A 27,513-nucleotide genomic window follows, 5' to 3' on the forward strand; every position below is an offset into this window, starting at 1 on the left:
TGTACTGCAACTGGTGACAGTTTTGAAAAAAAAAAAAAAAAAACGTGAATTTTTTTTTTTTTTTTTTTAAGGCAGGTCATACATGGGTCGAATTTCGAAAGAATTTTCTTTCGAAAATCTTATCTAAGAATTTTCGTTCGTATTTCGCACCATTAGTGGGCTGCAGCAACAGCCGATTTTTGCGCGGCCATCGAATTTGAGTAATCGGACGTGTTGAAATTTTTTGAAAAACTAACGATTTTCTAATCAATGATGGGAGAATCGTGCGAGAAATGGAATCGAAAAAGAAATGCACATGTGCAAGAAAAGAAATTTCCCGAAAGAAAAGAAGATTCCCAGCCCACGAAAATTCTTTTCTTTAGCAAAACGAGGTGAAATTGAAGGCTTGGTTGATCGAATTTAGAAATCAATGGTGGCATCATTGGATCACAAAACGCACAAATTTTCGGATTTTCAAAAGAAAATTCTTTTGAAATTCAACCATGTATGGCACGGCCTAATTCTTCATTTTCCAAACAATTCTGAGAACAAAAAACTCGCCATGCCTCTCTTACTAAATACCTTGGACGAAATAAATTGGATCTACAGTAAAACCTTGGATTATTAAAACATAATTTGTTCCGGAAACATGCTTGTAATCTAAAGCACTTGTATATCAAAGCGAATTTCCCCATAAGAAATAATGGAAACTCAGATGATTTATTCCACAACCATTTATTCATAAGTTCTTCAATTTATGGTCCATATAGAAAGATTAGAGCAATGTGATTTGGTTGTGTAACCATAAAATGTCCATCCACAAATGGAAGACTCCACAAGGGGTTAGAAGCAAAATCCAGCAGGAGCTACAGATTATAAAAGAGAAGAGAGGCGCCTCTAAGTGTAGCAATATGGTTACATTTATTGAAGGTACAACATTTAGCAACTCACATGGTTGAGGATTAAAAGGCACATCTGAGTATGCAGGCATCTGGGGTAAAGCTGTCCACGTAGACCATCCTCCGCACCGCCGGCTCTCACTGCTGTCAATCGTGACCAGAAAGACTACCCTGCAGTAGAGCGATCTAAAAGCGAGGCTTGAACCGCTCGTGGAGCGCAGCGTGGAAGGGATGACGTTGATGGTGGTGTGGAGGATGGTCAATGTGGACAGCTTTACCCCGGATGCCCGTGTTCCTGTTTTAATCAACAACCATGTGAGTTGCTAAATGTTGTACCTTCATTAAATGTAACCATGTTGCTACACTTAGAGGCGCCTCTCTTCTCTTTTATACTCAGTTGTGATGTGACGCTACTTGTATATCAAGACATCGCAATATATATATATATATATATATAAATAAAGTCAAAATTTATTTTACATTTTTGCTGGTCCTGCAAAATGCTCTCAAACCAAGGTTTTACTGTACTTTCCAAAAAGGGGTCATTTATCTGTACTGTCCTGGCATTTCCATGCCTCAGAATTGATCAATTTATATATATATAAATAATGTAACAGAATACATTTATGAAGAAAGATTATTTATTTGCAAAATTTTAAAATGGAAACTGAGAAGAACACATTTTTTTCCAATTTTTTGGTCTTTTTTTCGTTTATTTAGCAAAAAAAAAAAAAAAAAAAAAACAGTGGTGGTTAAAAAAAAAAAAAAAAAGAAGAAGAAAAAAAAGAAAAAAAGAAAGCCCTGTGTGCGTGAAAAAAAAAAAAAAAAAAAAAAGAAAATGGTAAAAATGTCATATGGGTACAGTGGTGCATTCAAAGGGTGACAGCACTGAAAGCTGAAAACTGGCCTGGGCAGGAAGGGGGTGAAAGTGCCCTGTATTGAAGTGGTTTAAAGGGAAAATTGGCTTCTGTTCTTAGAAATTAAAAGTCCTCAGCTACAAATACTGTTGCTGCTGACTTTAACAAACAGGTACTTACCAGCCTACGGAGTCCAGCACTGTCTTCGCCAGCTCCACCTTCTATCCTCACCTAGGATCCCCAAAAAGTGAGGGAGGGACGGTACGCTCTAGACACCCCCCAGTAGAGTTCTAGTTCTTTCCACCCACTTCCATTTTTGGTGGCCAATTTTTTGGCCTGTGTAAACATGCAGATCAGAGATCTAGCTTGCTACACGTTTGTGTTGTGCCAGTGACTCAAAAGTAGTACCGAAATCAGATATAGCTGGGGTTGCCACCCGTCCGGGATTCACCCGTGCAGTCCAAGTTTTGACTCATGTGTCCGGGCTTCTGACCACCTGAAACCCGGACTCATTATTCAGATGAACTGGACTGTGGCTCCACAAGTGACCGGGCACCACAATCGCTAAAATGCATAGGTGTGCAGATGGGCTGGGTGTGCCTGGGTACACCCTAATCACCAGGTTTGCCAACTAACCATAGAGCTGGCTGCAGTTGTCTAAGCTAAGTGTCTAGAGTCAGCAAAGTCTGTCCAGAGTCAGCAAAGCCCCCAACCCTACCCCCCCCCCCCCACGAACGGGAGAGGAGAGGGCTCGATCTGCTCCTCCTCTTCCTGCCCCTACCCCTGTGTCTGCCCACCAATACTCAAATCCCTGGCATGCTGTGCCTCAGAAAAGGGATGTGCGGGTGGGAAATTTGAATCCCAGCAAGCTGGCAGATACATTGTGGATGAAAGGTGCCGATGCCTGATCATCCTCATCCTCGGGTGAGTGAAGTCTCCCCCCTTCCTCCCTTCTCTTTCTGAGTGAGGGAGGACACTAAGGCAGGAGACTCAGATAGAAGGGACTCTGATGTAAGGGGGGATTTGGGAACCATGATTTACAGGGGGATGCTGGGAACTCTGATGTAAGTGGGGGCTTTGGTGAGCAGGAACCCCTTGCATCAGAGTTCCTCTTTACATCACAGTCCACAGCGTTCCCCCTTTAGCTAAAGTGTTTGGGTTTGGCTTGAAGAAAATGTGGCAACCTTAGATACAGCCTAGCAACAAGGTTTTACAGAAGGAGCACACAAAGCCTTCATATGGAACCTGCATGGTCTACAAGCTTTACTAATGCAATGCAGAAGGTGATGCCAAACACATGGGAAGGGCACAGACATTTTGTCATTACATTGCATTTTATTGTCTGACTTCAAGGATTACAGAGACAGCTAAGACTTTCATGTGAAGTGTTACATTTAAGAAAGCCAAAAAAAGTGTCTGAATCACACATTATAGAGATGTTGTGATAGTCATATCTTTCACATCTACAGTGAGCAAACCCTGCTCTACAAGAACACCAAGTGAGTCAGTCTTCATTATACAGCTTACCAATGGATAAGAACCTTAATGAACTGTACAGCAAGCACATGCAAAGCACATAAGCAGTGCACAGGCTGTCAGCTGACCACACTATTCCTTCAGATCAGGAGGCTCCAGATTTCTAAACAAAGAGCCAGTTTCAGACTTTAGGGGGTCAGATTGAAGAGGGTGGGAGTAGAAAATGTCGCGTATTCAGTAGGAGTGAATAAATTACAGCAGCTGTGGTCTGTAGGAGGAATAGTTCCCCCTTGGTATCAGTGGAAAGAATAGTGCCTCATCACTGGTATCAATGGGAGGACTATGGCCCCAGCTTTGGTATCAGTGGGAGGAATAATTCCCTGTTGTTGGTATCAGTGGGAGGAATAGTGCCCCATCATTGGTATCAGTGGAAAGAACAGTGTCTTATTATTGGTATCACTGGGAGGAATAGTTCCCCATAATTGATATCAGTGGGAGGAATAGTACCCCATCATTGGTATAAGTTGGAGGAATAGTTCCCCGTTGTTGGTATCAGTGTAAGGCATAGTGCCCCATTGTTGGTATCAGTGGGAGGAATAGTGCCCGATCAATGGTATTAGTGGGAGGAATAGTGACCCATCTTTGGTATCAGTGGGAAGAACAGTGTCTTATTGTTAGTATCACTGGGAGGAATAGTTCCCTGTCATTAATATCAGTGGGACGAATAGTACCCCATCATTGGTATCAGTGGAAGGAATAGTTCCCCGTTGTAGTTATCAATGGGAGGCATAGTGCCCCATCATTGGTAACAGTGGAAGGAAGGGATAGTGCCTCACTGGTATCAGTTGGAAGAAGACTGACTTATTGTTGGTATCACTGGGAGCAATAGTTACCCGTCATTGATATCAGTAGGAGGAATAGTACCCCCATCACTGGAATCAGTGGGAGGAATAGTTCCCCGTTGTTGGTATCAGTGGGAGAATAGTTCCCCATCATTGGTATCAGTGAGAGGAATAGTGCCTTACCATTGGTATCAATATTTCATGGTGCTGCAAAATACTGTGGTAAACCCATTGGTACCCAGTGCAGTGGATTCAGCAATGTGGCTTAGTCCCGTCAGTAAATGCACTCATGTAAACATAAAGCATAGTGTGAACCGTCTCTTGTGCTTTGCACAGCCTTGGTGGAGGAGGTCCACATAAAGACCGAGCCTCTTTTTCAGACTTTTTTCAGTGTTTACAAGTTAAAAACAAGTTTTTTTGCTAGAAAATTACGTAGAACCCCCAAACATTATACATTTTTTTTTTCCTAACACCCTAGAGAATAAAATGATGGTCATTGCAATACTTTTTGTCACACATATTTGCGCAAAAAAAAAAAAAAAAAAAAGAGAGAACAGTAAAGTGAAAGATAATGTTACGCCGAGTAAATTGATAACCAACAGTCACACTTCAAAATTGCGGCCCGCTCATGGAATGGCGTCAAACTTTTACCCTTAAAAATCTCCATAGGCAACGTTTAAAAAGGTTTTGAGTTACAGAGGAGTCTAGGGCTAGAATTATTGCTCTCGCTCTAACGATCGTGGCGATACCTCACATGTGTGGTTTGACCACTGTTTTCATATGCGGGCGCTACTCACGTATGCGTTCGCTTCTGCGCGCGATCTCATCGGGATGGGGCGCTTTAAAAAAAAAATTTTTTCTTATTTATTTTACTTGATTTTATTTATTTTTACACTGTTTTTTGTAAAAAAAAAATGGGGTCACTTTTATTCCTATTACAAGGAATGTAAACATCCCTTGTAATAGAAAAAAAGCATGACAGGACCTCTTAAATATGGGATCTGGGGGTCAAAAAGTCCTCAGATCTCATATTTGGTCTTAAATGCAATAAAAGAAAAAAAAAAAAAAAAAGGCAAAAATTTGTCATTTGAAAAAATGACCAACAAAAAAATGGCCCTTTAAGACGTATGGGCGGAAGTGACGTTTTGACGTCGCTTCCGCCCTGCTATGGTATGGAAACGGGTGGGGGCCATCTTCCCTTTACTCATCTCCATACCCAGCCACAGACAGGTCCCGATCGCCTCTGCCGCTGCCGACGGCTCCGGTAAGCGGCGGAGGGCGCGGGAGAGGGGCGGGAGGCCCCTCTCCCGCCACCGAAGATCTTGCGGCGAATCCGCCGCAGAGACCACCATTATCGTTAACAGGACCGATCACTGAAAAGATGGATACCTGGGTTATGGCAGCAGATGCTGCAGTTACCGAGATATCCATCTTTAAAGTGCCGACGTATATGTACAGGAAGCCGGTCTTTATGTGGTTTAAACAAAAAGATACATCTTTAGAATTTGATGGGTTTACAGTCCACACGGGTTTACTCTCCTGCCCCCGGCACACTACGCTATGACTGAAGAAGATTGATGTCTGACGAATTGCAGTCTTTTAATACTCAACAATTATACAATCTGGGGAATTCGATCATCCAAATATCGACATGTAGAAGCTCTACCCAGACGTGTGACACCATCCTAATGAGGGGAGAACATTCACAAAATGAATGGAACGATGCAGCTGACTTGTTTAATTATTTACTCTACTTAGCTCGACAGAAGGAGCCTTTTAGCAATAACACCAAGGATTTCACATGCTCTTAGCAATCGCTAATGTTCTCTCTCTGTGGTGTGACCACATTTTAGAGCTGTTTCGCAATGCTGAAGCCAAAAGGAAAAGCAGTAAACAACAAAAAAATAAAAAATAAAAAAAATCTTTCACTAAACACTTGGAGCATTGAATGGTTGATTGCTTTTTCTTTCCCAGTCAAAGTGACCCTGGTATGGAATAGGACCTTCTTTTTAAAAGGGATAAAAGACGAGAGTAGTGCAGAAATATTGACTGGTTCTATAGCAACTGATCTTTTGGGATTACACTGTGGCCCGTCATGTGACCAAAGGCTTAGAAATTTAGTCCTGTGATCCTTGATCCTATAAAGCAGTGGTTGTCAACTTGTGAGCTAAAGGGGACCTTAAATGAGGCCCCTGACATCACCCAATGGCCGAACATAATATTCAATATACACTATATTGCCAAAAGTATTAAGACACCTGCCTTTACACCCACATGAAATTTAATGGCATCCCAGTCTTAGTCCATAGGGTTCAATATTGCATTGGCCCACCCTTTGCAGCTATACCAGCTTCAACTCTTCTGGGAAGGCTGTCCACAAGGTTTAGGAGTGTGTCTATGGGAATGTTTGACTATTCTTCCAAAAGCACATTTGTGAGGTTGGACGGGAAGGCCTGGCTCGCAGTCTTGGCTCTAATTCATACTAAAGGTGCTCTATCAGGTTGAGGCCAGTCAAGTTCCTCCACCCCAAACTCGCTCATCCATGTCTTTATGGACCTTGCTTTGTACACTGGCCCAAATCATTTGGTGGAGAGGGGGGATTATGGTGTGGGGTTGTTTTTCAGGGGTTGGGTTTGGCCCCTTAGCTCCGGTGAAGGGAACTCTTAAGGTGCCAGCACACCAAGACATTTTGGACAATTTCATGCTCCCAGCTTTGTGGGATCAGCTTGGGGATGGCCCCCTCCTGTTACAAATGACTGCGCACCAGTGCACAAAGCAAAGTCCATAAAGACATGGATGAGCGAGTTTGGGGTGAAGGAACTTGACTCCTGACCTCAACCGGATAGAACACCTTTGGGATGAATTAGAGCAGAGACTATGAGTCAGGCCTTCTTGTGCAACATCAGTACCTGACGTCACAAATACACTTCTGGAAGAATGGTCAAACATTCCCATAGACACACTCCTAAACCTTGTGGACAGCCTTCCCAGAAGAGTTGAAGCTGTTATAGCTGCAAAGGGTGGGCCAACTCAATATTGAACCCTACGGACTAAGACTGGGATTCCAGTAAGGTTCATGTGCGTGTAAAGGCAGGCGTCCCAATACTTTTCGTAATATAATGTATGCTGATCTAGGTGGTGTATGGCCCAACCTCCACATGCATGCCTCTTAATGCTTTTTGAATGTTAGATATTTGCAGTGTTTGTTTGATTTTATTAGTTGGTTACTGTTTCGGTTGTAGCTTAGCTTTACACAAAAGTGCCTTGCATTTGCTAAAGAACACATTCACCTTTAACACACAAGTACTTGGGAAAGTCTCTAGTTAAAAATGTCTGTCTCACAAGGTTTTTTTTTTTTTTACTTCTGGTATGGCGCAGAGCCAAGAGTCTCCTCGCAGCTGAGTGCAAGTAAAACTTCATGAGAAACTTACGAGAAAGCACAAAGCAAACACATTATACTACCGTTTGCAAGCCTGCAATGTAAAAAAAGGTGCAATCAGTTGCAGTATCTGCGGGTATTACTGTTATATTGGCACTATAGAACACATAGGATTTGGTTTCATACATTACCCATTTTTTTTCTGCTTTCTTCAACCAGATGATACATGTCTATGATGTTATAATGGGTATACAGATGTTTTGCTAGGAAACTATTTGAAAAGCTTCCCCTGTGTGCCTCTCTGATTTAGTTGTACTTTGTTGTAGGGGTCTAAATTCTGCGCTCAGCCCTGCCCATCTGCCTGGACCTTTCAAATAAGGTTAAAGTTATAGTAAAGGCACTTTAAAAAAAAAAAAAATTAAACATGTTATACTTACCTGCTCTGTGCAGTGGTTTTGCACAGAGCAGCCCCGATCCTCCTCTTCTCAGGTCCCCCACCATCACCCCTGGCCCCTCCCTTCTGCACCCAGAGCAAACAGCTCGCTGTGGGTGTTCCTGAGCCGCTGGCTTTGCGTATCCATTCAGTCAGAGCTGCGGCCCCCGCCCCCCAATCTCTTCTCATTGGCTCACAGGCTGTGATTGTTGTCTCAGCCAATGAGGAAGGGAGAGTCTCTTGTGCACACTGCTGGATTATTAGGGGGGCTGGGGGTCTGCTGCACACGGAAGGTTTTTTACATTCATGCATAAAATGTATAAAAGTAAAAATCCTTGAGACTTTAGAACCACTTTAACCTTTTCACGCCGGTGCCTCCCGGCCCTTTAAGAGGTTTATGACTCCAGGAGGCAGGGTGGGGCTTAGGAGCACGTGACCGCTGTGATTGGCAGTCATGTGATCCGAAAACTCTTTCAGTTAGGCGCCGGTTACTGTGTTGGGCAGCAATTTCCGCATATATGCGGCCCCTCTGCACCAAGCGCCAAGAGGCCGCATCTTTTGGGGTTAAAGCTAACCATTATAAACTTGCTACTGTGGCTATTGTATTCTGATAGCTTGAGCAGCCGGTTGTCAAAAGACCCAAAGAGAAACTGCATCTGATTGGATGCAGGTGGTGTTCAGCGGACAATTTTATGTCTGACTCCTTTGATATTTCAATCAAAGAATGTCGTTTGGTAAGGGTGCCAACAAGCCACCCATGCAGTGAATTTTAGCTGGTTTATTAGGAATTGGAACAATCCATTCAGTTTAAAATAGAAATGAACAAAAAAAAAACATCAAAAATTCCTTTCCTTTTTCCCCCCTTTTTTTATTATAGGTGATCACATTCCCTCTGTTCTCAGCTGCATTAGAGCTGGGAGAGGAGAAACAGCAGCACACTGGGCTTCCCAGTGAAAAGCTGTGCGGGGGTGTGTGTCTCAGGACAGGTCTGATTATTGGAGGACAGCAGGCATTCCTACAGAACTGACCACGGGTGTGTTTTCCTGCTTGGTATGGTCAGTTTTTAATCAGAACGCAGGAGGACTGGCAGGAACACCAGGGAGTTCACACAAAGGAAGCAATAGCAATACAAAGAGAACAGGAGACTTTCTTATACAAGTACACAGTACAGCAGGCACATATCAGGAATATGAAATGTTGGGTTTACATACACTTTAAACCGTAAAATTTTATATATTGCAGCTTTCCAATTATTAGATGTGATGGCTGCATTCGCTTTCTTTTAAAGGCTTTTTTCCCTCTGTGTTCACCTGGTAATCTGGTCAGTAAAATAGCTCCTGAGTTAGAGTGCCCCCACTCTGGATGAAGGAGCACAGGAGACACAGCAGAGAGCAGCACTGTCTGTCTGGGGGAAGGGTAGTGTTAAAAGTTTTAGCAGATTTAAATATACTATTTGAAGGCAAACTCCAGCTAACACTTTATAATTAGTTACAGCAAACAGCTTTTTCCTTTTAGGATAAAGGGTTTACATGAATAAATAAAAGCTGATCATTTTAATCACCTCTGCCAGTGTTAGTGTTACTAAACCTACAACAGTAAAATCAGTCTGTATATGCAGTAAAGCATGCTTGTTATACTCAGTGTGGAACTGAAGGGGTTAATCCTGCACATTGATCCTTCTCTGCTCCTCCCATCTTCCACTGTCCCCAATCCAACTCCTGACAGTACAGATCTTTGGGGGGCACTCTGCACATGCTCAGTTTGGTGTGCATTTCTACAGAGGTTTGTTTTTTTTTTCCGGCAGGTTGCATGTGATCGGCACAGGGCCAATCAGCACTGCCCAGACAGAGAGTCAGGAGTTAAGCAGCCCCTCTTAGGACAGTCAGAGGAGAATGAAAACTCCTCCCACAAGCTGCTGCTGATGAGAAAAGGTATTTAGCAGTTTATATTTACTAAAATAATAGCATTTCCATGTTCTGTGTACTGTGGGAGACCAGATATAGTGAATGCAGGCTCCTGGGTTTAGTAACACTTTAATCACCCCTGCCAGTGTTAAATGGTTTGTTTCTGATATATTCTGCTGGAGAGCTTGAGATAAAAAAACAAAACAGAATTGCTGGCTAGATCACTAAATGAAATTAGAGAAAAAAAAAGCATAAAAAAATAAATAAATAAACGAATGCAGCCGCGTATCTAAAAATTCGTAATTTGCAATATATTCCTTATTTGGTTTTGTATTTAATACCGCTTTAAAGTTAAGTTGACCATACACTTTTTGTTTTTGAGTTTAATCTTGCTTTATGGCCACTAAAGTGCTCTCAATAGCCAAGAGAGTTGCAGTTAGGCAGGCTTTTTTTTTTTTTTTTTTTTTTAAAAAAAAGGGGAAACTAAATCAGAAAGGCACACCAGTTTTTTATGGGGTTAATAAAATATAGTAAAAAATATGAAAAAACAAAAAAGTAGAAACATTATGGCATTTCTGAAAAAATTTCAAATCAGCAACACAAAAATAATACACTTGTCAATTGTGACAGTATCACTATTTCTGAATGAAAGTTATGTTACCCCCCCCCCACAAGCACTATGTAAGCTACAGGAATGTACTTACTGCATGTGTGTAGCAGTTGGCAGCATGTTCGTAGCAAGTTGGTTTGTAGCGGCTGTTGGCCGGGGCTCTGTGGTTCATAAACCTGTGAAGAGGAAATTCACACATATTGAGGTTGCCAGTTTCAGGAAGGTGTTGCGTTTTACATGTTGATTCATCAACAACCTCCCTTCTCACAGAACAAAAATATACAACACCACAGTTAAAGGCACATTCCTGAAAAAATAAAAAAATAAAAAAAATAAAAAAAATAGATAGCTGGTGTCAAGCAGTTAAAAGGGTTACCATCATTTTTTTTTTTTTTTTACTTCTCCGTGCATCCGGTCATTATTCCCACAAGTTATCCCCATACAGTAAGGCCCCTTTCACACTGGGGCGGTGGGGGCGTCGGCGGTACAACAGCGCTATTTTTAGCGCTGCTGTACCGTCGTTCTTGCAGCAGTATTCGGCCGCTAGCGGTGTGGTTTTAACCCCCGCTGGCGGCCGAAAAAGGGTTAAAATCCCTCGTACAGCGCGGCTATAGCCGCGGTATAGCCGCGCTGTCCCATTGATTTCAATGGGCAGGAGCGGTGAAGGAGCGGTGAATACACCGCTCCTTCACCGCTCCAAAAAAGCGGTTTGCAGGACTTTTTTCACCGTCCTGCCTGCGCACCGCTTCAGTGTGAAAGCCCTCGGGCTTTCACACTGAACAAACAGCGGAGGCTGTTTAGGGGCGGTTTGCAGGCGGTATTTTTAGCGCAATACCGCCTGCAAACCGCCCCAGTGTGAAAGGGGTCTAAGGCTGCATTATACTATAAGCCGAAGCTCCTAATCCTTGAGGATATAGCTCTTTCTCAAAGGCAGTGATTCTCAATTACCAGGCCGTGGCCCACTGCCAGCCCGCAGCTTTCGCTCTCCCATGCCTCCAGTCACCTGCAGATGTCTTAACATCTTATACTGCCTCCCAGCTTCCATAGTGCCCACAGTCTCCCATAGTGCTCCACAGGGCCGGTACATGGGGTGGGCAGGAGGGGCAGTTGCCCTGGGCGCAGTGGTTTATTGCAGGGATGTGGGCGCCAGCCCTAACCCTATGGTAAGGGGGGGGGGGAGTTTGGCATCTTTGCCCTGGGCGATGGATGGCCTTGCCCTGGCACTGGTGGTCCACAGTGCCCCCAGGCCCCCTGAGAGCCCTCAGCCTTCACTTTAAAGGAACACAAGGGGGTGCCAGCTAAGTGCAACATCAATGGGTTTATTACGATTAAAAAGCCAAACGTAAACTCACAGAAATATAAAATCAAATAGCTTATCTGCAGCCATGCCACATTGGATGGAAGCCGTCCACCAAAAGAGCCGCGTGTGACAGCAAACAGTGTGTAGTCAGTGAGGAAACCAAGTCCAATGTTCCAGGAGGTGAGGGGAGCAACTGTGGGACACAAGGCAGGATGTGATGTCACACCTGGAGTGGGCTGGTTGCTATTGTGACGCGTTTCAGAACGCCTATTGATTCCTTTCACAAACCATTCAGTCTTCACATTGCCGCCCAGCCTCCCACACAGCCAGCTGAAGAGCCTCCAGTCCTCCATAGTGCCCCCAATTTCCAACACGGTTTCCCAAACCCCTCCAGAAACCTGGCCACCAGGTCCGCTAATCCACTCAACAGCCCCCATACCGCAACCCCACAGTGACACCCAGCCCCATCAAGAGGCTTTCAGTATTTCAATGCATGTTTTGCATTTTCATAGTTTTCTAGTAGGAGCATAAACTTTATTCTTTACTGTTGGGGCATGGAACGTTTTGGAAGAATTTACTGGGCCTTGGTCTCAAAAAGGTTGAGAACTACTACTCTGCCAGACCTTTTCTGGGCTTTATAAGTACCTAAGTCACACAAAATCTGTGCATGTAAAGCTAGGCCACGGACCTGAGATGAGCTAATTGATAACCACCTAAAGCCTTTGGTACCTACAGACAGTTTCAAACAATTGTTCTACAAGATGTATAAATGTTTGAAAGGGTCTGAAAGTCTTGCCTAATATCTACTGCTCCCCTGCAGATCTTTTGATTGTCTGAGTTGCATAAAGGACCAAGCAACGAATGATGCACATATAGCTCAAACATTAAAGGAGTTTTTTTTAATCTAGTTTCCAGGTCAGCAATACTTTAGTTGCTCCTGATATGACCCCATACATATCTATGAGGGCTCACTGTGCAGGTGTGGTCAGCTAAAAAGAGGTCATCTACAGGAGGTGAAGTACACAATGCAGCGGGATGCAGCTCTCCTACAGAGGTAATAAAGTTGAGTTTCCATTATACATAAGTTGTGTGTCAACGTATGTCAACCATACATTGCCTTGAAAAAGTATACATACCCTTTGAAATTTTCCATATTTTGTCATGTTACAACCAAAAATCTAAATGTATTTTATTGGGATTTTATGTGATAGACCAACACAAAGTGGTACATAATTGTGAACGGGAAGGAAAATGATAAATGGTTTTCAAAATGTTTTACAAATAAATATGTGAAAAGTATGGCATGCATTTGTATCCCCCCCCCCCCCCCAATACTTTTTAGAACCACCTTTCCATGAAAACAGAAACAGTTGGTGGAGGTTGGTTTCACCCTTCGGGCTAGTTTACACTTGCTTCAAAACATGGCTTTGGACACACTTTGTTAAAGCTCTCTCTTTTGCTTGGTGCTTCAGTGGGCTTCGATGAGGCTTTGGTGGAGCTTCGATGGGCCTTTGGTGAGGCTTCCTGGGGCTTTGGTGGAGCTTCAAGCGAGCTTTGCCATAGACTTCCATGGAGGCTCTGAAGCACAACTAAAGCGACATGGGGTATAATTTTTGAAGCAAAGCTGAAGCAAAGCAAAAGCAAGGTGTAAATAGGACTGTAAGCTAACCATTTTATTTAGTGACAGGAGCTTTGACTGGCGTTCAGAGAGCTTTAACATAGCATGTCCGAAGCCTTGTTTTAAGGCAAATGTTAACGAGCCCTTAGGGCTCATTTAAACTTGCTTCGGCTTCAACAAACATTACATTTTCTTCAAAACAAGCCTTCGGACACGCTTTGTTAAAGCTCTCTGAACGCTAGTCAAAGCTTCTGTCACTAAATAGAATGGTTAGCTCACAGTCCTGTTTACACCTTGGCTTTGCTTGAAATATTATGCCTCATGTAGCTTTAGTGGTGCTTTAAAGCATCTTCAAAGCTTCCATAGAAGTCTATGGGAAAGCTCGCTTGAAGCCCCACCAAATGCTAGGTGTAAACAGAAGAGGAGGGAGGAAAGGGAGAAAAGAAAAAAGAAAGGGAAGAAAGGATAGAGGAGGAAGGGAGGGGGAAGAGGAGGAGGAGTTGAATACTCCCAGGATCTTGCTAAGTGAGGCCTAGTTGTTACTGCTCACCTCCACCATCACAGAATTGAGCTTTTTCTCAGATTCAAACCCCCTCACATACCATTTCTCTCCCTTGATGCAGTAGTTCTAAGCTCAGTGTTTGAGAAATAACTTCTGTTGTGGAGGAGGTGAGCAGTAATGACTAGGCCTCACTTACCAACATCCTGAGAGTATTCCAGTCAGGCTTCATGAGGTGCGTAATTGGCCTAGACCTAAAGCAAGGACAAAATTCAACTTTAGTTAGAGATGCAAAGTTTGTTTTTAGCTACAGATGCTCCTTATAGGCAGTTTTTTTTGGTAGAGGTGAACTAACACTTTAACCTGTTGATTCTGCCAGTAAGACACTTTCCTGTCCAATGCTCACTCCCTGCACTGTATTTATGGCAGAGCATTGCCCCCCTAGGTTGTTCTCTTGGTTTGGAATACAAACACCACCCTTAATCTCCATTACACAGGGGGAACATGTTGTGTAGTTCACAGAAAATTGCCAAATGCATGCTTGCCATAACCCTTGTACATCCTCATGTATAAATATGAAGGAAAGCCATGTCTTCTTACCCACAGCAACCAATCAACATCTCCCTCACCAGAACCATGAAAGAGAACACACAATTGATTGCTGTGGGCAACACCAACTCTTCTTCCCCCAGACACTTTCTACGTGAGCCATGGCGTGTCTCAGGATTTTTTTTTCGACATATAAAAGCCTCCTGTTACCATAGCAACATTGCATCCCTCGCTAAGAAGGGCAGGTAAGAGAAAAATCTCGACTGTCCGATTACTGAAGCACTGACGGAACATTGTTCTAAATATAGAAGGTAAAATTCATTAACCCGAGTTCCCTTTTCAATCAGGCTCATGCAAAGCCCAAGCAAACAACAGAGCCGGCCAGAGTATTTACCAGTGATCTCAGCCCACCTCGCTGGGAACAGCAGTCTGGCGTTCGCAGCTAATGAAAGCCAGAAATGGTTACTGTAAATACATCGATGTTCCTCAACAAAGCTGTTTCTCCTTATATGCCCAATTCTGGGGCTTGAAATAGTTTCTCTACAGCAAGTGACAAACAAGCAGTCATTTCTGATCTGTCAAAGCCAATAATTACAGAATATATATATATATATATATATATATATATATATATATATATATATATATATATACACACATACATACACACACACACACACACACACACACACACATACATACACATATACACACACATATACATACTAGCACAAAAGCTACTGTAAGCTTCCATCTGCAGCCCGGCATTAGTGAATAGCATATAGAACAAAGCCATCATATCAAAAGCCACAAAGAACAGAGCCCATAAAAAAGAGAGCCGCCATCACGTCAATGGCCCACGTAGAATACTGTAGAACTCATAATATCAATTGCTACATACAACAGAGCCCGTTATATCAAAGGACACATATAACAGAGCTGGCCATATCAAAGGCCACAAAAAAAAAAAAAAAGTTATATTAATGGTTACATAGAACAGAGGCCATTATATCAAAGATCACATAGAAGAGAGCCTGTCATATGGACAAATCACATAGAACAGAGACAGTCATATCAATGAGGCCACATAGAACAGAGCCCATCATATCAATAGCCAGATAGAACAGAACCCATCATATCAAAGGCCACATAGAACAGAGTTTATCATATCAATGGCCACATAGAACAGAGCCCATCATATCAAGGGCCACATAGAACAGAGATAGTCATATCAATGGCCACATAGAACACGGACCATTATATCAATGGCCATATAGAACAGGGACTGCAATATCAAAGGCCACATAGAACATGGACCATCATATCAAAGGGCACATAGACCAGGGAATGTTATATCAATGACCACATAGAACAGAGCCTGTCATATCAAAGGCCATATAGAACTGAATCCAACATATCTATGGCCACAGAATATAGCTTGTCTCATCAAAGGCCACATAGAACAGAGTTTATCATATCAATGGCAACACAGAACAGAGCCCATCATATCAAAGACCACATAGAACAGAGTTCATCATATCAAAGACCACATAGAACAGAGATCATCATATCAAAGGGCACATAGAACAGGGAGAGTCAAATCAAAGGCCACATAGAACTTAGCCCATCACATCAATGACCACATAAAACGGAGTCTGTCACAGCAAAGGCCACATAGAAACTGAGTCCATCACATCAATGACCACATAAAACGGAGTCTGTCACAGCAAAGGCCACATAGAAACTGAGTCCATCATATCAATGGCCACATACAATGGGCTTCATATCAATAACCACATAAAACAGAGCCTGTCATATGGAAGGCCACATAGAACAGGGACTATTTCATCAATGGCCACATAGAACTGAGCCGTCTCATCAATGACCACGTAAATCAAAGCCCATAATAAATCGACAGCCATATATACAGTAGAACAGAGCTTGTCACATCAACAGCCTCATAGAGCAGAGCTCAAAGAACAAAGCTCATCATGTCAAAGGTCACATAGAACAGAGTCCATCATATTAAAGGCCTCAAAAAATAGAGCCCATAATATTAAAGGCCACACAGAACAGAGCCCACCATATCAAAGGCAAAGTTCAGGTTAGGGAAGCACACCCTCTTGACTTATGCGTTGTCAATGCCCTATTCCTTGGGCTGTTCTTTCCTTTGAGGAACAAATATAGAGAAGGCAAACATTTAGGCCAGAGTGGTACATGTGAAAGGGAAGTGAGGAAGAAAGTAATGATTCGGTACGAGTTCTCAAAAGCCAGAGTTTATGAATTGTCTTGCAACATGCAGATATATAGATTTCATAGGTGATCTTTGGATACAATTGCTGTGTCTTTTCAATGCACCTATGAACCTATTTAAAGGGAATCTGCAGTCTTTTAAAGTTTTGTGTTTAAATATACAGTATCTCACAAAAGTGAGTACACCCCTCACATTTCTGTAAATATTTTGTTATATATTTTCATGTGACAACACTGAAGAAATGACACTTTGCTACAATGTAAAGTAGTGAGTGTACAGCTTGTATAACAGTGTAAATTTGCTGTCCCCTCAAAATAACTCAACACACAGCCATCAATGTCTAAACCGCTGGCAACAAAAATAAGTATACCCCTAAGTGAAAATGTCCAAATTGGGCCCAATTAGCCATTTTCCCTCCCCGATGTTATGTGACCTGTTAGTGTTACAAGGTCTCAGGTGTAAATGAGGAACAGGTGTGTTAAATTTGGTGTTATTGCTCTCACTCTCTCATACTGGTCACTGGAAGTTCAACATGGCATCTCATGGCAAAGAACTCTCTGAGGATCTGAAAAAAAGAATTGTTGCTCTACATAAAGATTGCCTAGGCTATAAGAAGATTGCCAAGCCCCTCAAACTGAGCATCAGCGCGGTGGCGGTGGCAGGTTAACAGGACAGGTTCCACTCAGAACAGGCCTCGCCATGGTCAACCAAAGAAGTTGAGTGCACATGCTCAGCGTCATATCCAGAGGTTGTCTTTGGGAAATAGACGCATGAGAGCTGCCAGCATTGCTGCAGAGGTTGAAGGGGTGGGGGGGGGTGGGGGTCAGCCTGTCAGTGCTCAGACCATACGCCGCACACTGTATCAAATTGGTCTGCAAGGCTGTCGTCCCAAAAGGAAGCCTCTTCTAAAGATGATGCACAAGAACACCCACAAAAAGTTTGCTGAAGACAAGCAGACTAAGGACATGGAAAACTGGAACCATGTCCTGTGGTCTGATGAGACCAAGATAAACTTATTTGGTTCAGATGGTGTCAAGCGTGTGGCAGCGAATAGGTGAGGAGTACAAAGACAAGTGTGTCTTGCCTACAGTCAAGCATGGTGGTGGGAGTGTCATGGTCTGGGGCTGCATGAGTGCTGCCAGCACTGGGGAGCTACAGTTCATTGAGGGAACCATGAATGCCAACATGTACTGTGACATACTGAAGCAGAGCATGATCCCCTTCCTTCAGAGACTGGGCCACAGGGCAGTATTCCAAAATAACGACCACTGCCTTGCTAAAGAAGCTGAGGGTAAAGGTGATGGCCTGGCCAAGCAAGTCTCCAGACCTGAACCCTATTGAGCATGTGAAGCTCTGGTGAACTCCATGCCCAAGAGGGTTAAGACAGTGCTGGAAAATAATGGTGGTCACACAAAATATTGACACTTTTTTTTACCCAATTTGGACATTTTCACTTAGGGGTGTACTCACTTTTGTTGCCAGCGGTTTAGACATTAATGGCTGTGTGTTGAGTTATTTTGAGGGGACAGCAAATTTACACTGTTATACAAGCGTAATTTCTTCAGTGTTGTCACATGAAAAGATATAATAAAATATTTACAAAAATGTGAGGGGTGTACTCACTTTTGTGATGTAATGTACATATGAATGTGATCAACATAATGTAATAATCATAAAAATGTGCTTAAAAATATAAAAAATTCAGTGTATCTAAAGCTATTATTTTTCTTTAGTATGACTAGAGTAGGAAAGGGGTAGAATCTGTCAGATTGTTATTGCTGTTTGCAACCCCGCTGGGGAGATAGTCCTGGTGACCAGGAAAAAAAGGGGAAAAAAATCGAAAATCTTGAGTTTCCACCAAAACAATAACCAGAGAAAAATGAACATTTTTGGGGGTAAACTGTGAAGAGGAGGAAAGTGGAAGACAGCAGAGAGTAGGACAGCATGTGCAGGTAAGGAGTGTGCAGGATGTAATGGTGGACCCTATGTGCAGAAAATGAGTATGGAGGATCTAATGGCCAGGAGGGCAGTATGTTCAAAGGAGAAGTGTGGAAGGTATACACACAAAATATCAAAAGCTGACAGGGGTCCTCAACTCCCTACCATCGATCCCACCAGGGGAGACCTACTGCAGGAGAAGACAAGGACTCTAGGGTAAGAGTTAGGTCTCTGAACAAACAAAAATTCCCAGCTCACTTACCAGCCAGCCTGCAACAAACCGAATTAACTTGTCTAACAGCTCATGTTAAAAAACAGGGAGTTTAGTTTGCACACATTTGCAAATATCTTATTTATCGGCGTATAACACGCACTTTTTCCCCCTTAAAATCAGGGGAAAATCGCGGGTGCGTGTTATACGCCGATCCCCGCCCATCACTCCTGCTTTTTGTGAGTGGAGCGAGCCAGACGCCGATATGCATAGATAGCCGAGTGTACTCGGCTAGGTTCGGCTAGCTCCGCTCACAGTCACGCCCAGTTCCGCCCTATGATGGACATAACACAAGGACTGGGCGTGACTGTGAGCGGAGCTAGCCGAACCTAACCGAGTACACTCGGCTATGTATGTCGGCTCTTCTCGGCTCCGCTCAGTCACTCATATGGCGCCGCTGCCGAGATACACAGAGTCGGTCTCGGCTCTTCTCGGCTCCGCTCGTAGTCCCGCCCAGTGATGGACATAACACAGGTCCAATGGCAGGACTGGGCGGGACTACGAGCGGAGCCGAGAAGAACCGAGAAGAGCCGAGACCGGCTCTGTATCTCGACAGCAGCGCCATATTTAAACCTGAAAATTATCTGACAAGGCTCCAAATGACAATAATAAGGATGCAAATGACACGAATAAGGCTGCAAATGATCTGCCAAGGCTGCAAATGACACTGACAAGGATACAAATGATCTGCCAAGGATGCAAATGACACTGATAAGGACATAAATGACACTGATAAGGCTGCAAATGATCTGACAAAGCTGGAGATGGACACTGATAAGGCTACATTGATGGGCATTTAAATATACGTTTTTTCCCTTAAAATTCCCTCCTAAACTTGGGGTGCGTGTTATACGCCGATAAATACGGTACATACGTAAACTGTAGAGGCCACGGCACGGCGCCCCAGTGTAGTGAAGTCCCAACTCTATAATTTGAGAGTCTCCAAAGCTGGAGCCCATATATAATAATTAGGGCTGTTACTGATTACAAATTTTGTGTTCGATTAATCGATTTTTATTAATTGATTAAAGGGGTTGTAAAGGTAATTTTTTTTTTTTTTTTAAATAACAAACATATCATACTTACCTTCACTGTGCAGCTCGTTCTGCACAGAGTGGCCCCGAACCTGGTCTTCTGGGGTCCCTCGGCGGCTGTTTCAGCTCCTCCCCGCAAGCATTTACCACCTTAATGCGAGCTCCCTCGCATGGTGGTGAGTGCTTGCGGGCGCGCTCCCGTGATACAGCCGGCGGCTATAGCCGCTCGCTGTATCACTCGGCCCCGCCCCCCGGCGCGCCGCGTCATCGGATGTTATTGACAGCAGCGCGAGCCAATGGCTGCGCTGCTTTCAATCCATCCATTGCAGCCAATCAGCGACCAGGCTGAGCTGCAATGAGGACGAGCAGCGAAGATTCGAGGCGTCAGGTAAGTAAAACGGGGGGGCTGGGGGCGGCGGTACTGTCAAAAGTTTTTTCACCTTAATGCATAGAATGCATTAAGGTGAAAAAAATTTTATCTTTACAACCCCTTTAATCGACTAATTTCGATAATAACGCACATACAGATCCTGGATAAATCTATGTAAAAAATGGGTTTTCTCCAGTATGGCATAGAATGAGAATAGGATGTATTTGCTCATATTGTCCATCTGAAGGAGAACTTATTTTAAATTTCAATCATTTTCCTGCAGTATTTGTAATTCATTGAACCTGATGAATAATGCAGTTTTTATGACTGAGTACTCCTCCACTGGTACACCGCTGTTTTAGCTCCCCAGTTCTCAGCAGTCCAGGTAGACCGAACCCCCTGGGTGGTGTGTCAACAGGAAGCGAGGTCGGTGGAGCGCAACACGCACAGCGCCTGCGCCTCATCACCTAACACTTCCTAATGGCCTAGATAGCAAATGACGCCAAACACGGAAGGACAAACCTCCGTGATGACGCATCGGCCGGAAATGATGTCGGTGGAACGCAACGCCGCATGTCCGTGACGTCACTGGATCTCCGACGGAACTCCCTGAAGAACCGGAAGCCGGCGGAGAGGTGAGTACCGATCAAAAGAATTTTGATCGATCAAAAAATTATTCGATTAATGGAGGAATTAATAGTTAATTTCCACAGCCCTAATAATAATGGATAAATTAAGGGCAGGTATGACTGGAGGGAACCCACCCCTCCTTAAAAAGGCACAGGGATGCACTGGACACCCAGTAATAGCACAATGGCAGCAAAGGTATCCAGTGCGCTCCTTCACCAAATCCCTTGCTCTACTTCTCTCCCTGGGAGATCGATGACAGAAATCAAGGAGCTGGGAACCGACATCAGCACTAAACATGTGTCAGCCGCGGATATCTGTGTGTGCTGGGAGTTGACCTAAAGAAAAGGAAGGATATATTAGTGTGGGGTCAATAAGGTGCAGGGATCTGAGCCAACAGGTTATTGAAGTGGCAGGCATTGAAGTTGTGTATTTATGAGAGGGGGGCTGTGGGCACCGTAGATATGATGTCAGGGAATCTCAAGGTGAGCTAAGGGTTGTTAAGCAGTTGGGAGGTGTGTAAAGAGGTTGCAGGGAGAATGGCACTAAATGAACAGTAATGAAATGTTGCCCCAGGGATTTTATTTGCCTTCAGAGATTCAATCTGGCTGGAAGGGTTGCAGAGCTGTAGGGAGAGATGGTATCCTTCAGGGATATGATTTGGCTCAGAGGGATGGCATCCTTGGGGACTTGCCATGCTGAAGGATGTGGAGCTGCTTCCCGCAAAGCTATTGTGTTCTTCTGCCTGGAGGAGGGAAGCGCGGGAAGTCAACCCTGCTGGGGGAACACACAGTGATTATTGTTAGCAGCTATACTTGGGTACGATCAGCATGCCCACACATGGTTCGAATCTCAGCTGTTCCCTGATGAACCAACCAAGATTCGAACCGTCTATGGCCGGCTTTTCTTAGCTTTTATAGTATGGAAGGAATGACGGATAGACACACACAAACAGTTTGGGGAAGGTCTTTTTCTGTTCCAGTATGGCTGTACCCCTGAGCACAAAGCCAAATATACAGGTGCAGTGACATTGTTTGACCAGTTTGGTGTGGAGGAACTAACAGCCCTGACCTCAACCCACCTGAACACCTTTAGGAGGAATTGGAATGCAGATTATAAATCGGGTCTTCTTGTCCAACATCAGTACTTGATCTCACAAAGGCTTCTGTATCTGAAGGTCTACAAATTCCCACAAACACACTCCAAAGTCTCATGGAAAGTCTTCCGAGAAGAGTGGAGGCTGTGATAGACGCACAGGGGGTCCAACTTTAGAATAATGCCCATGGTTTTGGAAGCTTGTGTAGATGTGATGATCAGGTACCTACAAACTTTTGTTCATAACTTTTGTTCATATAATGTACACACACATACATGCAAGTTTACATGTCCAGCTATGGGTTTCCGTGAACTAATTTTATAGTATACTGTCGCGCAAACAACACATACTCCGTTTCCTTCCAAACAGTTACAATCATTAGTGCAGCACTGACGTAACATCGTTTCATACAGAGTTAAGGATTTCCAGCTGAACAAGTTTTAACACAGGAGTAAAAACTATTACGATAATAAAGCGCTATTTCTTGGAAAACTTTTCCACTAGTTGAAGACAAACGCTGCTAAAGGAAATCTATTAGGAGACAGTCATGGAGGCCACCATTCACGTTTACTCATTACCACCTTAAATAAACGGAACCTTGTTTTGATTATGAAGGGCGATGCAACAGATTTGCTTAACTACATGTACTACTTACCCTCACCTTTAGCTTACTGCCCTCACAGAGCAAACAAGAAAGTCCTGTGTAAGCTCTAAATTGCATGGGAACTTTTAGAATTGCTAAGGATATTCTCCACTGCCCCCCAAGTGACAGCACTCAGGCCTGGCTAATGCCCACTCAGGCACCGCATTGTGGGAGCAAAGGGAGAGGGTCAAGGTGTTTCGCTTTGATCTGGCAGATGAATGAAACAGCAAGAGAGGAAATGGATTGTGAGTTTAAGCAAAGGATGGGGGACGGGGTTAAAGCAGTACTAAACCCAAAACCACAAAATGTAAGTATTTTTCCCCCTCTATTTTCACCTGGTGAAGTGACCCACTCTGGATGAATAAGCAAAAGGGCATGTTTGGACTGTAGCATTGTCAGTTTGGGGGGAGAGGAATGTTATAAGTACTAGCAGATTTAAATATCCTGGGTATCCATGGGTATTCCAGTATGACAATGACCCAAAACACACGGCCAAGGCAACAAAGGAGTGGCCAAGAAGAAGCACGTTAAGTTCCTGGATTGGCCTAGCCAATCTTCAGATCTTAATCCCAAAAAAAGATATGTGAAGGGAGCTGAAGGTTCAAGTTACCAAACGTCAGCCTCAAAACAAAACCATATTAACTTGGAGAGTCTCTGCAAAATCCCTTCTGAGATGTGTGCAAACCTGGTGGCCAACTACAAGAAAGTTCTACCCTTTGTGATTGTCAACAAGGGTTTTGCCACCAAGTACTAAGTCATGTTTGGCGAAGGGGTCAAATCCTTATTCCACTCATGCAAATCAATTTATAACTTTTTTGAAATGCGTTTTTTTAAGGTTTTGTTGTTATTCTCTCACTGTTAAAAAAAACCTACCATTAAAAGATATAGACTGCTCATTTCTTTGTCAGCGGGCAAACGTACAAAATCAGCAAGGGATCAAATACTTTTTCCCTCACTGTATGTTAAATGTCCACATCCTATAACCCTAGTATGGAATAATAAAAAAAAATACATTCAAAAAAAGTCACAACTTTTTCTACAAGGGTAAAAAAAAAAAAAAAAAAAAAAAAAAAAAATTCAACCAGCTTGAAATATTGAGATCTGAAATCTGCAAACAAGCACAAAAACGCACATAAAAATTGCTTGGCATGGTCTACATGAAATAACCTTTTCACGGTCATCTACGAATTCCTAAATACCTAAATTTGTGGAGCCAGCTCTAACTTTGTATTTCGAAGCCAAGTGTCTTGCCTGTCCCTTGCTTAAAGGTGAAAAGGAAGAACAGAAGAAGCCATTGTTTACTAGAAACACCGTCAGCATCCAAATAATGTCGATGCAAATTGTGTCCTAAGCCCTCGGTCAATGTGCTTTCCAGGAGAAATTCAAATTAGGATTGTCGTAACTGGAATTACAATATGCATGGCGGCTGTTAAAGCAGACCATGCACTGAATGGCGATGCCCAAGTCTTACACAAGGCATAAAAGGGGAGGAAAAAAACGTTGACAATATACTTACCATAGCCCCAGATTCCACACCGGAGAGGGTGACCTCATGGTCCTTCTGGTGAGGTCTGGATTGTGGGGTATCCCATATTTCGGGACTGGAAATGTCTTCTCATTGTTCCCAGGATCTTCATAGGAGTATGATGTCACCTCCACCAAGGCTCAACCCTGGCAGAACCGGGAAGGGGGGGGGGGGGGGGGGTTACAGTAAGAATATTTTCTACCTTTTTTCCCCACTTTTATGCAGTGGTTATACATGGGAGAGGGAAGTCTCATGTAATGAAAAAGTAGAAAAAAAGCACAAGTTGAGATGGAACATTTTTGTTAAAGTAGAACTATAGGCAAATTATTTATTTTTTTGGATAGAGTAAGGGAGGGTTATAACCCCTGTCAGTTTATTTTTTGCCATCTGTGGCCCATTGGGGAGATTTCCCTTTACTTCATGTTCCATAGCCAAAACAGGAAGTGAGGAGAAATCCCTGCAAGTTAAGGGAATCCCTTGGTCATCAAAACTGGTTTCCCCATTGAAAGATTTCCCCACCAAAATTTGGAATTTTCATTTACTTTGTCTTTCAATGATAATGACAAACAGGACAAATATAGAGGGTGAATCTCCCTAAAGGGGACACAGACAATAAAAACTGGTGTTTTAATCCATCTCCACTCTATCCAAAACTAAAAAAAAACAAACAAACCACCATAATGCCACCACCAGCCTGAACCGTTGATACAAGGCAGGATGGATCCATGCTTTCATGTTTACTCCAGATTCTGACCTGACCATCAATGTTGCAGCTGAATTCGAGACTCATCAGACCAGGCAACGTTTTTCCAATCTTCTGTTGTCCAATTTTGGTGATCCTGTGCGAATTGTAGCCTCAGTTTCCTGTTCTTAGCTGACAGGAGTGACACTCGGTGTGGTCTTCTGCTGCTGTAGCCAATCTGCTTCAGGGTTCAATGTGTTGTGCATTCAGAGATGGTATTCTGCATACCTTGGTTGTAATGAGTGGTTATTTGAGTTACTGTTGCCTTTCTATTATCTTGAACCAGTCTGCCTATTCTTCTCTGACATCAACAAGGCATTTTCCTCCACACAACTACCGCTCACTGGATATTTTCTCGTTTTCAGGCCATTCTCTGTAAACCCGAGAGATGGTTGTGCGTGAAAATCCCAGAGCAGCAGTTTTTGTTTTTGTTAGTGCCCGCCTGGCACCAACAACCATGCCACGTTCAAAATCACTTAAAGTGACAATAAAGGTTCATTTTTTTTTTAACCACTTCAATAGCAGGCACTTAGACACCTTCCCGCCCAGACCAATTTTCAGCTTTCAGCACTGTCGCAATTTGAATGACGATTGCGCGGTCATGCTACACTGTACCCAAACAAATTTTTTATCATTTTGTTCCCATAAATAGAGCTTTCTTTTGGTGGTATTTGATCACCTCTGCGGTTTTTATTTTTTGCGCAACAAATAAAGAAAGACCGAAAATTTAAAAAAAAAACAAGTTTTTCTTTGTTTCTGTTAAAACTTTTTGTAAATAAGTACGTTTTCTTCTTCAATGACGGGCACTGATATGGCTGCACTGACGGGCACTGATACGGCGGCACTGATGGGCACCCATGAGGTGCCACCAATGAGGTGGCACTGATGATGGGCACTGATAGGCGGCACTGATAAGTGGCACTGGTATGCGGCACAGATGGGCACTTATAGGCGGCACTGATGGGCACTCATAGGTGGCATTGATGGGCACTCATAGGTGGCATTGATAGTTGGCACAGATGGGCACTGAGAGATGGGCACTGACAGGTGGCATGAATGGACACTGATGGGTGGCACTGATGGCACTGCTTGTTTGCAGTGATGCCCCTAAGGGTGGCATTGCTGGGCATCACTGCAACATAATGGTGCTAATCAGTGCCCATTTGTGGGCACTGATTGGCACAGATTTGGCACACTGGGCACATGTGGATGGCCATGGGGTACATACCTGGCCATCCACATGTTGCCCCTTCCCTGGTTGTCCTAGTGGCGATCCCTGGTGGTCCAGTGTGGTGATCTGCGGGGGGGCTGCGCTGATAAACAATCAGCGCAGACCCCCCCTTCCAGGAGAGCCGCCGATCGGCTCTCCTCTACTCACGTCTGTCAGACGCGAGTGCAGAAGAGCCGATCAACGGCTCTTCCTATTGACAGCGTGATCAGCCGTGATTGGACACCTCCTCCGCCGGAGGCTCTTTACCAAGATCGGTGTAGCGGTGTGTCAGACTGACACACCGCTCCACCGATTGCCGCGATGCGCGCCCCCGGGGGCGCGCTGTGGCATGTTATCCTGCTGGACGTCATATGACGTCCAGTCAGGATAACAGAACCACTTCCCGGACGTCAATCCGCTATAGGGCGGGCGGGAAGTGGTTAAATAACAAACATATCATACTTACCTCCACTGTGCAGCTTGTTTTGCACAGAGTGGCCCCGAACCTGCTCTTCTGGGGTCCCTCGGCGGCTCTCTCGGCTCCTCCCCGTATCAGATAACCTTGGGGGGGGGTTACCTTGCGGGCGCGCTCCCAAGTCAAGCATTCGGCGTCCATAGATGCCGAATGCAGGACTCGGCCCCACCCCCCAGCGGCTGCGTCATTGGATTTGATTGATATAACAGCGGGAGCCAATGGCTGCGCTGCTATCAATCTATCCAATCAACAGCCGAGAACCCCCTAGCAGAGAGATGGTGCGTCCCCGCGGGACAAGTTCGAGAGTTCAGGTAAGTAAAACAAGGGGGCTGGGGGGGCGGTCACTGACAGGTGTTTTTTCACCTTAATGCATCCTATGCACGAACCTTTACAACCCCTTTAAATCCCCTTTTTTCCCTATTCTGATGCTCGGTTTGAACTTCATCAAGTTGTCTTCACCATGTTTAGATGTCTAAATGCATTGAGTTTCTGGTATGTGATTGGCTGATTAGCACTTTGTGTTACCAAGCAATTGAACAGGTGTACCTAATAAAGTGGTCGGTGAGTGTATATCTACAACTCATGATACATTGGTGTGATGGTCAGTGGGATGAATTCTTCTTACACTTGTGGTCATTGGGAAGAATTACCACCTTACAGATAGCCAAAAAGATCAACAGTCAGTGGGAACTTATCTGGGGGGCAAAAATTGTTCACTGCTCATGGAACCCTTGGCAACCTGTGGAGGAACCATGGTTGAGAAGCCCTGTATTAAGGTAAAAAAAACTATTTTGGTTTAGAACCACTTTAAGTTTTGGTCAGAGTACCGCTTTAATCTCATTTTGTATTTATTGTGAAACAAAGTGAAAATGCTGTGGTTACGCTATCCCACGCCGACCGGGAAAGGGTGGAGGGCCTCTGAAGCTACTGACGGCAATGCTTGTCTATGAATTACGGCTCCCCCTTGTTTTCTATCTATGGGT

The 27,513-nt window shown here is 43.8% G+C and overlaps 1 protein-coding gene across 4 annotated transcripts in view; it reads right to left on the bottom strand.

The window, feature by feature from the left end:
• The window catches only part of MMD (monocyte to macrophage differentiation associated), a 198,058-nt gene that overhangs the window by 34,280 nt on the left and 136,265 nt on the right, over positions 1-27,513 (bottom strand). For all 4 annotated transcript variants that reach the window (XM_073606631.1, XM_073606632.1, XM_073606634.1 and 1 more), the window contains one exon: positions 10,474-10,555. In XM_073606631.1, coding sequence (XP_073462732.1) covers positions 10,474-10,555 — 82 coding nt within the window. The remainder of the gene's footprint in view (positions 1-10,473; positions 10,556-27,513) is intronic.

Source organism: Aquarana catesbeiana, linkage group LG12 (assembly GCF_042186555.1).
Source record: "Aquarana catesbeiana isolate 2022-GZ linkage group LG12, ASM4218655v1, whole genome shotgun sequence".
Classification (NCBI taxonomy): Eukaryota; Metazoa; Chordata; class Amphibia; order Anura; family Ranidae; genus Aquarana; species Aquarana catesbeiana.